Source organism: Cheilinus undulatus, linkage group 2, assembly GCF_018320785.1.
Source record: "Cheilinus undulatus linkage group 2, ASM1832078v1, whole genome shotgun sequence".
NCBI classification, from domain to species: domain Eukaryota; kingdom Metazoa; phylum Chordata; class Actinopteri; order Labriformes; family Labridae; genus Cheilinus; species Cheilinus undulatus.
The window spans coordinates 53,032,540-53,045,142 of NC_054866.1; the positions used below are offsets into that span (position 1 = coordinate 53,032,540).

The 12,603-nt window shown below is 42.1% G+C and overlaps 1 protein-coding gene across 1 annotated transcript; it reads right to left on the reverse strand.

Annotated features, from left to right (window-relative positions):
- Nucleotides 1-25: 25 nt before the first annotated feature.
- shkbp1 (SH3KBP1 binding protein 1) lies at nt 26-12,082 on the reverse strand. Its single transcript, XM_041807609.1, has 17 exons — nt 11,897-12,082; nt 10,710-10,763; nt 10,496-10,541; nt 10,273-10,405; nt 10,075-10,155; nt 9,562-9,732; nt 8,681-8,771; nt 5,909-6,099; nt 4,946-5,061; nt 4,732-4,819; nt 4,449-4,565; nt 3,990-4,160; nt 3,453-3,608; nt 3,255-3,351; nt 2,386-2,570; nt 1,548-1,650; nt 26-1,210 (listed from the first exon to the last, which is right to left on the reverse strand). Exons 1-17 carry the CDS (start codon nt 11,953-11,955, stop codon nt 460-462), a joined length of 2,610 nt encoding a protein of 869 aa, XP_041663543.1. The 5' UTR covers nt 11,956-12,082; the 3' UTR covers nt 26-459.
- Between the last annotated feature and the right edge of the window lie 521 nt (nt 12,083-12,603).

Sequence of the window (12,603 nt, forward strand, 5' to 3'; positions counted from 1 at the left end):
AAAGCCAGACCTCTGAGTTCACAGCCAGAATTCTCAGATTAAAGTTAGACTTCTGAGATTAAAGCCAGACTTTAACCTAAGAATTCAGACTTTAATCTCAATCTAATCCAAACAGATTTATTTATTTCATCTCTGAATTTTGATTTTAATCTCTGATTTCTAACATTCATCTTCTCAGAAACAAAAGAAAAAGTTGCATCACATTTTTTTCTGCCCCTAATCCTGTTCTGTACTATACAGTCAGTCCTGCTCTCTGTTTATTCTGTGATTCCTCCTTTCGGTCCTGATTTAAGTTTTTTGTGCTTTTGTTAACTTGAAGCTAGGAAACATTGCGTTGCTATGGGAACAGGACAGTCTCTGCCAGCTGATTGGCTGTTAGACTTCATGGTCATGTATCTGTCAGTCGGCTGATCTTTGTTCTACACTCCTCTGATGCAAAGACTACATCAGAATAGCCAATCAGAAGCTGGTTTCACTCATGTGAGGTTTTGGGCTGGTGGGCGGGGCAGAGGAGGGGCTGTCTGGACTCACTGGGCCCTCGGGGGGCGCTGTGATGTCCCCAGGTGAAGTCACAGGAGACGTCAGGGGTGATGTGGCAGTGCTGCGGCGGGGTGGGACAGAAGCATTAGAGCGAGTCGGGCTGACAGCGGGGGGTGGAGGAGGGGCAGGGCTTGTTGGTGAGGTGGGCGTGGTCCTACGCTGCGATGATGATGAAGAAGAAGAAGGTATTCCTGGAGATTGCCGTGCTCCAGGAGTCACAGAGAAGGTGGTCGGGGTCCTGAGGCCAAATCTGGCCTCCAACTCGTTACACACAGCTAAGCTCCGCCTAACACCTTCTGACCCAGCTGAGGCCCCAAAACCAGAACCCCCTGCTGCCTCAGAACCCTTCGCCAGCTCCTGGCAGCGCTCCACGAAGCTCCCCCTCCGCACAGACCCCCACTCTCTGTCCGGATGTCTGTGGGGGCGGGGACTAGAGGACAGGTTGTGGGGGTAAGTGGGGCCAGGTACAGTGAGGCTCTGAGGTCCAGTGCTGGGTCCCGGTCCCAGTGATGATGCAGAGTCTCTGTTTGGTTTGGAGAAGGGTACAGGGGGCGGGGTCTGCCTGGGGAGGCTGCCACACAGAGATGCAGAAGAACCAGAAGCTCCTCCTCGACCTCCTGATGAGTGCAGACGCTCTGACCTGAAGGTGTCGCTGAGCTGAGAGTGAAGACTGGAGGAGAGGAGGTCAAGATGGTCAACGACAGTCAACAACAATAGCAGCCACATCTCACAGCCTACTGGTAATAAGTTAGATGCATTGTGGGAAATGTAGGCAGCAGATTTAACAAGCAAAAAGAAAGAAATACTGCCTCTGCTCCCCCTTTTTAAACTCGTTACGGTTTCAACTTTACTATTAGTCTAATTAAGAGGACTCTTCTTTCTGATACTACATCCTAGGCCCGGGCAACAGTACTGGTTTGCTGCCAACCCTTACTGCATTCAGACCAAATTAAAAAAACCTCCCTCAACAGCAAAAATCCCAGAACTGTAGGCAGATGTTTGTGTACCTGCAAGTGGAGGCTCTCGGTGTGCTGTCAGGTGTTCTAGTCAGAGCGAGGTCACACTGGTCCAACAGCTCCAGCAGCTCCTCTTCTGTGGGCCCGCCTAGCGCTGCAAGACAACCAATAAGAGCTCACATCACTCATCAACCAATCACAGAGCTCACTGCAGCCCACACACAGAGATAACCTGACAGCAGCATGGACAGATCCATGGCACATCCATCAGGGCAACACCACCATATAAGCGCTGTTTTGGGAGGGCAGGACCTTTCAAAATAAAATCTTTGACGATGTTTAGACCGATGTACTGTCTGTCTCGTTCATTACAGGGTAATCAGAGTGATTAAACATGTGACAGTAGGTGTGTCCTTCCAAGGTACAAACTACATGATATGTGCTGGACAGGAATGTCAGTAGGTTGTTTATAGATGGCTGAATGTCACAGTCATGAACTCCAGATGGGAGCAGGAAGTGATTTCTGCATTGAGAAGTGCAATCAAAATGCCAAAGTTCTGTGCAAGTTTGTATAAACAGTTTCATTCCTTGTCCTATACGATGGGCTGGAAGGGTTACTAAGGAAATGTCCAGATCTTATCAAACTGACACTATAGCTGCATCCACACCAATCTCTTCACAGACAGCCACTGTTTACAGACTCGCAGTATTGTCTAACCAGGGAAAAGTCTAATCAGCTTGAAGCTGAGACAGATCCCCCTGATGACGAGTGGAACCTGGTGGATCCAATCCAAGGCTGAATCAATCCATCAGCTTTGCAAGGTTAGAGATAATCAACCAATCAGAGAACATATATGAGACATGTATCTGTGCTCGTTGTGTGTCTGACCTCTGATGTCGACCTTCCCAGCGATCTCCATGGCGGTGGTCAGGTCCCACATCTGGATGCTGCCATTGCTATGACCGCTGAAGAGGTACCGCCGTGGGCGAGAGCCGATTCGACTTGATCCCTCACACTCATGGACCATGAAGGCCGTGATGGAGGTACCGTCAACCGAGCGCACCTCACACACCCTGAAACAATCAAAAATACAGAATCTGTTTTATTAAAAATATAACGTAATAAACTTTTTAAATCTCTGAATTTAACTTTGACAATCTTTAGCTGTGCTATGGATCACAAATGTGAGTCATGCTTTTTTTTGTCACGGACTGTTTTTCTAAACAGGAAAAAAGAAATCTGTTACTACTTAAACTGTTTGACTCCTCAGCCAGCCATGAAGCAGCGTTTGAAACAAATGAGGTAAACACAACGACACTAGCAGCCGCTGTAGCTCTAGTTAAGTTTTCAGTGATTTCTCCGGCAATTCACTGGATGCAAGCATGAGAATTAGCAGTTAGCATGTTGTAGTAGCAGTGCTGTATGGCAGTGTTTTGAACTATAAAATGGAAATAAAGTTGCTCGTCGGCTCTCGAGGGTTATACTACTAAACTGAAGTGAAGAGTAACCAGACTGAGCATGAAGAGGAACAAAGGCTGGTGGAGCTAGCTGCTAACTTTAGCCACACTCTACTTATCACATCAGCCTCACATCCTATACCCACTGATACAAAGAACCTGTGATGAATCTGACTGTTCTCTAAGCATTTTCTCTTCTGTAGACAAGTCGGTCAAACATAATTTAAATGCAAGTTTAGCCATAATGGGGAATAGATGCCTGGGCACATCCTTAGCTAAAAGTAATGTTTCCTCTCCCACCTTTTCCCATTGGACGACAGTCTGACGTAGAGTTTGTCTGTGTCCGGTACAACTCTCTGGATGAACACCTGCTGGTCGTCTCTCTCTCCATACGGACCTGGAAACACAAACTCACAGTCATATAAAATACAGACCACTGACCATCTGCCCTCTACCTAAACTCTTAACAAAAACACATGAAGATCCTCCATCTCTTACCGATCTCTGTCCCGGCGCTGCAGCCTCCATGTCCGTCAATGTCGTCCAGGCTGAGGATCTTAAAGGAAGTCAGCGGGGTTGACCCAGGCTGGGTGGAGATCATCCCTCTGAATCGCGTCACCGTCCACGTCCTCACGTGGTTGTTATCCGCACAAACTGGTGAACACAAACACAGAGAGCTTCAGCGATCAGAGCAGAAACACAACTACAGGTTATAACCAAGTGTCAATATCTAGTGTTAGAAAATAGAACCAATGCAGAAATACAAAAAAACTGCTATTCCATCAGTGTTGTCAAGAGGCTGTAAGATGCCCAGGAATCCATGTTAACATCCTAATTAACACAGCAGAAATAAACACCTTAAAAGCCAGCTTCAAAAAGAAGGAGACTTGAGGCTCATAAAGCTTGACAGAGTTTGTGTTTACATTATGCCCACTGCCATCGTTCAAACCACCTCTTCAAACAGTCACAGGTGACACCAGTGGGACTGCATCCATGTTTTGTAAAATCTTTGGTTATATATTTGTCAGATTATACCTGAGATCAGGTGTTTCTCAGACAGCATGATCTTGGTGACGGGGCTGCGGTGTACGGAGAACGTCTGGAAGAGCTGTGGACCCGAGCCAACCGTCTCAGGATGCTGAACGATGACTCGAACCGTCCCAGAGCTCGTTCCATACGCAATCTCAATCCAGTTCCCGCTGTCACCTGATCACAGGAAAGACAGATTGTATACTTGGGTTAAAAACAGATTAAAAAAAAAAAAAAAAAAAAAAATTTTGGGAACCCCTGCTTCAGCTTATGACTCAAGTCTTAAATAAATAAATTAGGATTGTAAGATCTAAATGTTTATTGCTCTTATTCAAACTCACTGCATTGATCTGGACTTCCTGTATCCTGTAAGGTTCTCTATGTTCTAATGTTCATCACAGACATAAATAATATTCCAAAGTTATTTCCCCATACTGTGCAGCCATTAATGGTGGTATTCCTTACTGGTTTTAGGAGTGAGGTAAACGCTGAGAGCAGTGATGGCGTCCTCAGTTGGGTCTCTGTACAACTCTGTCACCAGCAGATCGTTGTCCTTCATCCTCAGAGGAAACTTCTGCACGTCTGAAACATAAAAACAGCAGCAATGATTCTCCATCTAAAGTGATTAATTAGGATTTTAGAGGTTTAAACGCAACGCTAAAAAGGGCTCACACAGCTGTAGACAAAAAGACCCTGGTCCAGCCTTAACCCAACCATGTTTGTGTGTGTATCTGTTATTGTGGCTCACCGATGTAGTAGATGGATCCGTTGTTGCAGCCGAGGATGAGGAAGGAGCCAGCGGTGTCGTAGCTGCTGATAGGAACAACGTCCTGATTCTGCACAGAGACGACAGAGAGCACAACACCCCCACAAACAGTGTTATAATACTCTCTGATTGGCTGTTTGTCATCCTAAACAGCTCTTCTTGGGCTACATAACATAGTTTGATTTGCCCCACCCACCTGCCAGTGTTTGGTGACGGCGTTCCAGACCCCGACCTTCCCTGTGTGGCTAGTGGCAATCAGCTGGTTGCCAACGAAGAAGAGAGCCTCCACCGGCACATTCAGACTGAAGACACCTTAAAAAAGAATTATTATATAAATTTATGCATGCATTTCTCCAAGTCACTATACTACTGCATTTTTAAAGCAATGGCTCCAAAGCTGGGGTCCAGGACCTCCTAAAAGGGGTGTCAAATATTTCAGGGAGGGCGTGAGGACGTATAAGCTCAAATCAGTTGTGTGTAGGACTGTTCTATTGAGATTTATCACTGGAAACAATCAAAGTTGATGTTAAATTTTGACAGCAATGCATCCTTTTTGATCATATTGTAAATCATTATTACGGATGTTAACTCATAATATAACTGAGAATCAATGTTGCGTTTTGTGCTTTTAGTTAAAGAAGTGCTCTTATTTTCAAAATAAACCTTATGTATTATGTGTCTAAATTCATTCAAGATTTTTGCGGCAGGTTTAGGAGTATTTTTGAATCTATTTTGTATGTATTATTTTGTCTTCTTTGGGAGGTTTCAGTTGTGGCATGTGGGTGATGTGAACAAAACCTTGTCCTAGCACAGGGTACCCGACAGGGAGCACAGTTGTAAAGTCAGTTCTAAATGTCTCCTGCCTCTTTAAAAAACCCTGTATCCTCACAGGACAGGCCTGTTTCATCCTCAGAGCTGCATGGTAGATGCAGAACTAGCAGGAGGTTTGGTGGTGGGGTCTTAAAAACAGTAAAAACATCCACAGTAGTAGGAGGGACTGTCCAAGCATTTGCCTTTGTTGTCAGCAGTAAACTAATCTAGAAAAATAACTGTGAAAGCATCTCAAGTGTCAGATATCTGACAGAAACACCCCTCTGAAACTGATTTTTATCACTGATATTTCTGAGGATGAAGGCTGAGGTTTTGGAAGCAAACTCACCGATTTCATTTCCGTTACCGTCCGGGCAGATTGCCCACAGGATGATTTCTGTCCCTGAGGCTACCGCCACCATCTTGTCGTTGTCTCCCAGCGAGCCGGCCATTACTTTGGCATTAAGCGCGACCCGGTCGATCACCCAATCAAGACGAGGAGAGGTGAAGACCTGCTGCCAACCAGTTGACTCCTTAACCCTGAAAATAGAATAAAGAGTATTCATGAACCAATCATCTGCTCTACTTTTCTCTGTTTATAACTGTAAAGTCATAAAAGACACTAAACACATGTTTGTAAGTACACCTCAAAGATTTTTATTCATACATTAAACTTTTTATCTCAGTCTTCATTTCTTTAAATTACCTGCACGTATCTGAAGAGCAAATTACAACACATGATTATTTACAAGTTAAACATCAGCTGATTTTATGTAGGCGTGCAATCATACAGTCATGGATGAAAATGTTGGCACCCCTGGAATTTTTCCAGAAAATACATCATTTCTCCCAAAAATTGTTGCAATCAACAAATGTTTTGGTATACATGTGTTTATTGCCTTTATGTGCATTGGAAAAACACAAAAAATCCGAAGGAAAAAGACAACATTGACATAATTTTACACAAAGCTCAATTCTCCAATCTCTTCCTATAACCATCAACAAGCTTCTTACACCTCTCAGCTGAAATTTTGGACCTTTCTTCTTTTGCAAACTACTCCAGGTCTCTCAGATTTGAAGGGTGCTTCTTCAACAGCAGTTCTGAGATCTCTCCATAGGTATTCAATGGGATTTAGATCCGGACTCATTGCTGGCCACTTCAGAACTCTCCAGCTTTGTCTCCAACCATTTCTTGGTGCTTTTTGAGGTATGTTTAGGGTCACTGTCCTGCTGGAACACCCATGACCTCTGACCCAGACCCAGCTTTCTGACACTAGGCCCTACATTGTGGCCCAAAATCTTTTGATAGTCTCCAGATTTCATGATTCCTTGCAGACAGTCAAGGCACCCAGTGCCAGAGGCAGCAAAACATCCCCAAAACATCTTTGAACCTCCACCATGTTTGACTGTAGGTACTGTGTTCTTTTCTTTGTAGGCCTCATTCCGTTTTCTGTAAACAGTAGAATGACGTGCTTTTCCAAAAAGCTCTACCTGAGTCTTATCTGTCCCCAAAATGTTCTCCCAGAAGGATTGAGGCTTACTCAGGTACATTGTTGCAAACTCCAGTCTGGCTTTTTTATGTCTCTTTGTCAGCAATTGGGTTCTCCTCGGTCTCCTGCCATAGCGCTTCATCTCATTCAGATGACGACATATGGTTCAAGCTGACACTTTTGCACCCTGAGTCTGCAGGACAGCTTGAATTTGTGTGGAAGTTGACTGAGGATGTTTATCCATCATTCCAACTATCCTGCGTTGCATGCTTTTGTCAATTTTTTTCTTTTGTCCATGTCCAGGGAGATTAGCCACAGCTCCATGGTTGTAAACTTCTTGATTATATTACACACAGTGGACAAAGGAATTTCTAGATCTCTGGAGATGGTCTTTAATGTTGAGATTGTTCATATTTTTCCACAATTTTGCTTCTCAAGTCCTCAGACAGTTCTTGGCTTCTCTTTCTCTTCTCCATGCTTGGTGTGACACACACAGGCACACCAAGGCTGAGTCAACTTTTAGACATTCTAACTGGCTTCAGGTGTGATTTCTAGATTGCCAGCACCTGTTACTGCCACAGGTGAGCTTAAATGAGCATCACATGCTGGAAATAAAATGATTTACCCACAGTTTTAAAGGGGTGCCAACAATTTTGTCCGGCCCATTTTTTGAGTTTTGTGTAAAATTATGTCAATTTTGGCTTTTTTCTTCATAGTGTTTCCACAGCTGATGTCTGAGTAATCCATCTCTTTTTAGAGATCTGGGTCATTGGCCAGTTTTCTGGCTCCCGAACAGCCCTTCGTTTGGTACCAGTTTGGCTTTTTGTGTGCAACAAACAACTAAAATGTGTAAAAGTGGAAACCAGCTGTCAAACTGTAGCCAGCTCTCAACATCCACACAGAGGAGCCGACTCTTGTGGTCTTGAACTTAGTTTTCAAGCTCATCATTTCCCAACAAATGTTTATTTTCTAAATAGTATACCTGGGATTCATTTAAAAGCATTTTTATGCCATAACAAGGGAGAAAAAAATGCTCCGCTCAGTACATAACAAGGAGCATTTTCGTGTTGATTCTTATTGCTGTTGCACGGGGAGTGAAAATTCTTTTGACCAATCTGTGAGTCTAGCTCCACCTTTTAGAGTCGGATAGGCACACTTGGGATCTCAACAGAGAGATACCAAAATATAGGACAGTATTGATCAGCTATTTGGTGCCTTTTCCAACATTCAACAGTGGAAACACAAATGATTGTATGACATACTGAACTGGACAGTGGTGGAAACATGACTATATGCATTGAAGCAGTGGTTTCCAACCTTTTTTCCTTGATGCTCCCTTTTACTTGTATCTGGGCGAAGCCTGGGACCTCAGACCAGAGATCCAAACACCCCTGAAACCATTCTCCAGAGCTGGGGACTTATTAAGTAAGAATTTAAGGCTCAGTTGACCAAAATCCAACTCTACTGAGGCTCTTCTTAACCATAAAGTCACAGATACTTTTGATCTGCTCTTGTTCCTTCATAGATTTGTTCATAAAAATCAACAGAAGTGTATTTTTCTTCATTTATTCCTCTTAACTCTGCATTAACTCTTGAATAATTATTGCAAACTAAAATGAAGGCAAGTTTACCTGTAGCAGACGACAAACTGGGCGTAGGCCACAGCGATCCAGTTGTGATGCCCGCAGATAATCCGAACCATGCCGGTGTCTGATAACTGACCTACAAACACAAACAAAAATGCACATTAGAAACACTCTTTTTTGCATAATTTTTCTCTGACATTCTTGAGCGACCATCTTCATAAATTTAGCTTGTCAAACACTCTGCTTATGTGCAATGAGTGCAATGGCTTACAGATGCACAATAAGGTAAGAAAACACATAAAGAGAGGAACATATGTCTGGACTAGGGCTGGGTGATTAATGGTAAATTAGATTAAATTGCAATATAGCCTGCTGCAATTTTCAAATTGCAGAAGGTGCAATATTTCTTTGACCTGAAATTTCTGTCAAAATACCAGTTTTTTAATTTTTTTTTGCAGCAGAGATGTTATGCATTACATATCATGCAACCATACAAGCGCCATGTTTTTGGAACAGTCTACAAAAAAATCCTACCTTCTTCATTTTTGTACCTTTTTCTTATTAAATATGAGACAAAAACTCTTCACTGCAACAATTCATATCCAATTTGCAATACAAGTCAAACTCATCAGAATTCGATCATTCCAAAGAATTGTTTAGGAATAAAGAAAGTAAAGGAATAATCACATATCGAATTGCAATCGCAATACTGGAGGACAAAAAAATCGCAATTAGATTATTTTCCAAAACTGTTCAGCCCTAGTCTGGACAGACTTTTTACAAGTCTGCAGCTGCCACAGAAACTTGATCTAGTTTTGTCTGTTAGATTCATTTGATTTTAGACTGCTTAAGTTAAACAGATTACAAACAAATATGAAAAGAAAGGCATCATCAGAATAGTTATATATATCCTGGGTTGTCTTTACCTCCTGGCGTCCTCTCCTCAATGCTCAGCCTGCCCAGTATCCCAGAGTTCCCCAGGTTGGGGGGCATGGTGTTGCTACGTCTGACCGGTGCTCTCTCTGCCGGCACGATTCGACCCGCCATGAACTGTGATCCGGCCACGCTGTGACGGTTACGACGCTTCGCTGGGTACACTGGGTTGACATGGACAGGAAGTGAGGACGCAGATGGGAAAACAGAAAAAAGCAACACATTAGAGATCTTGGGCACTGGTTGTGCCTTTAGTTTGCAAATTTTATAGTTAAATAAAAACATGAAAACAGTCACACATCAAACACCTGTCATCAAAAAGCTCACTAATGTTTACTAAAATGCATTATTTTTAAAATATGTTAAATTTTTTTTAAAGAGAATCGGATCAACCTCACATTTTTACATTGTTTCATTGTGTGAAATTTTCTGCTTCTTTCCATAAAAATAGACTTTTATAAAAATCCTCCCATGTCGCTCAGGTGTGTGGTGACAGTGTGGTGTACCTGGTGGAGGCAGGTAGCCGTTAAACAGCACGTTTCCGCAGGAAGATCGGTCCAGCTCGTCACACAGCTGCAGCTTCCGCACTGATGAAAACAAAAATATTACATCAGAAAACAGAGCAGAACCACAGTCATTATTACTGATGAGGTTTGAAGTGAATGTATGAATGAGAGCTTAATTTCAAGAAATGTTTTAGTCACCCAGCGGTGTGATGCCGTAAAACTCGGCCTCATGCATGAGCATGTGCACGTTGATGGAGCGTGGGTGCAGCTCTTTGGTCCGCAGGAAGTTAAGGATGGTTGCGAACAGAGAGGGGTCTCTGTCGATGAAGATCTACAGTAAGGGAGAAGAGACAAGGTGTCATAACTTGATCATTGCATCACTAAATTAGAGGATTAATCAAAGCTCATTGTCTGCACTTACAGCTCCAGTTTCATCCTTCAGAGTTGAGATACGACCGCTCAAAAGACTGAGGAAAGAAACACAAAACAATGAGATGTTAAAGACAACAATTCAGCACGCTCTATTCGCTGAAGAGTTTTATTTCACTAAAGGAAGGTGTCTCTTTCTTCTTTTTCTTTTCTAATACATCGCTTTGATTAGTGTGCATGCAAGTAGTGTGTTTACTTTAACAGACCTGGAGAAGAAGGAGTCAGGGACCCACGTCAGAGTCTGTCGAGATGTGCTGAACCTTCAAACAAGCAAACAAACAACTCCTTATCAGCTTTTAGTCAACAGAATAGCTTGGCCTCTTGATGGATTTGTTCAATCACATTTAGTTGCAAGCTTCACAATCAAAGTAGATGAGGTGAATGCATTTAACACAGACAAAAACATGCTGTATTTGTTGATTGTTTCATAGAACTTTCTTGTCTTGAACAGCGTTGAACAAGTTTAATACTGAGCAGCCAGCTTTGGCTTAAATATTTTGTTGCTCTCTGGTGGAGAGGCCAATGCTTAATTTACTTATTTCTCAGTAATATTAGGCATTCATTAACACATTTAAGATAAGTGTTTTACCAGTGCAATATGTAGTTTAGGAATGCTCAGTACTGGATTTTTGCTGGTATCCAATATGCCAATGTTTGCAAATCAATTTACATTGATATGACTAATGCTCATATACTGAATTTCCCTCGAGATTAATAAAGTGTTTATCCGTCTATCAATACAAGTGCATTAAAAATAGCATAAAAAATTAGAATATCATCAAAAAGTACTTTATTTTCCATAATTTAACACAAAAAGTGAACTATATTTTATATTTATCATGCATAAAGTTAAAGATTCCTATTTTTTTTTTTTTTTTTTAAACATGTTTTAATCTTGAGGACTAAAGCCATAAAAAGCAGACATCAATGTATCGTAAAAAATCGATATATTGCCCAGCCCAGTGACGGGTGACTGCGTTCTGACAGAGGGATCTTAGATCTAAAGTTATGGGGCATACAAGTTTACATAAGTTGGCGTTATTAGTGTCCTATTCAGAATAGATAACAATGAACCACCTATTGGAGGTGTTATGGTTTAAATAGCCCCCTGCTGAGTGGAGACCTTCTTCCGAATGCGTCACCCAGAAAGTCTCCTCTTAACCGGGTCACTCTTTGAACCATAACACCGGACATGACCAGTTTGGCTAAGCTAAGCTAAAAACATGGATTGTTTGATTAAAAAACCGATTATAACGGCGTCAGAAATGCCGCAGAGGGTTTGTTTTGCTACAACAGACTTTCTGTCTCCACTTTTGGGACATAGTAACAATAAAGGCTTCTTTTTTTGTAGCATTGTTCCCGGTTAGCTTGTTAGCTCCGCGTACATCCTCACCTTTTCCCGCCGACATTTAGGTGGATGATGTCTCCACTCCTCGCCGTGTTAGACATCATCTCATGAATTATATTCTCCGACAGTCTGAGCCGTTAAAACATAGAGAATAAGTCTGTTTTTCAATCCATTTTTAGGATAAATTCAATTTCCGTTGTTGTTATACACCAACTTCCTGTTGCCCTGTAAAAGCAGAGAGCGAGAAAACCCGGGATGGATCATGGATCAGGGCCGGGCTGGTGTAAATCCAGGAGAGGCTTGAAAAACTGGAACAGGACTGAAACTACGTTGTTTCCGCTTAAAATGTATTCTGATAAAAGGAATTTCCTCCAGAGTAAAATGTAACGTTATAAAACTCGTCTTAGTAGCAATTTAAAGGTACAATTGATCTAAAATAATAAAACGAAACCATTGTTTGTGCCATTGGATGTTATTTTGTTATTTTGACAAAGCTATTTTATTTTTTTAATATTCTAAAATTGTAAATTTACTGGAGACAAACTCAATTTTTTAGTTTTAAAAGAGAAAATTTTCTCTTTCTCGTTTACTTTAAACAGCCATAAATAAACCGTGTAAAATGCGGTGGTGTGATGGCCCCACTTTACAGAAATGCTTCCTGTCAGCTGATGTTCTACATGTTCAGCAGTACAATGCAAATAAATCAGCTTCATCTCTTATAACTTTTCTTTTCCAGTGCAATCTGCTTTTGT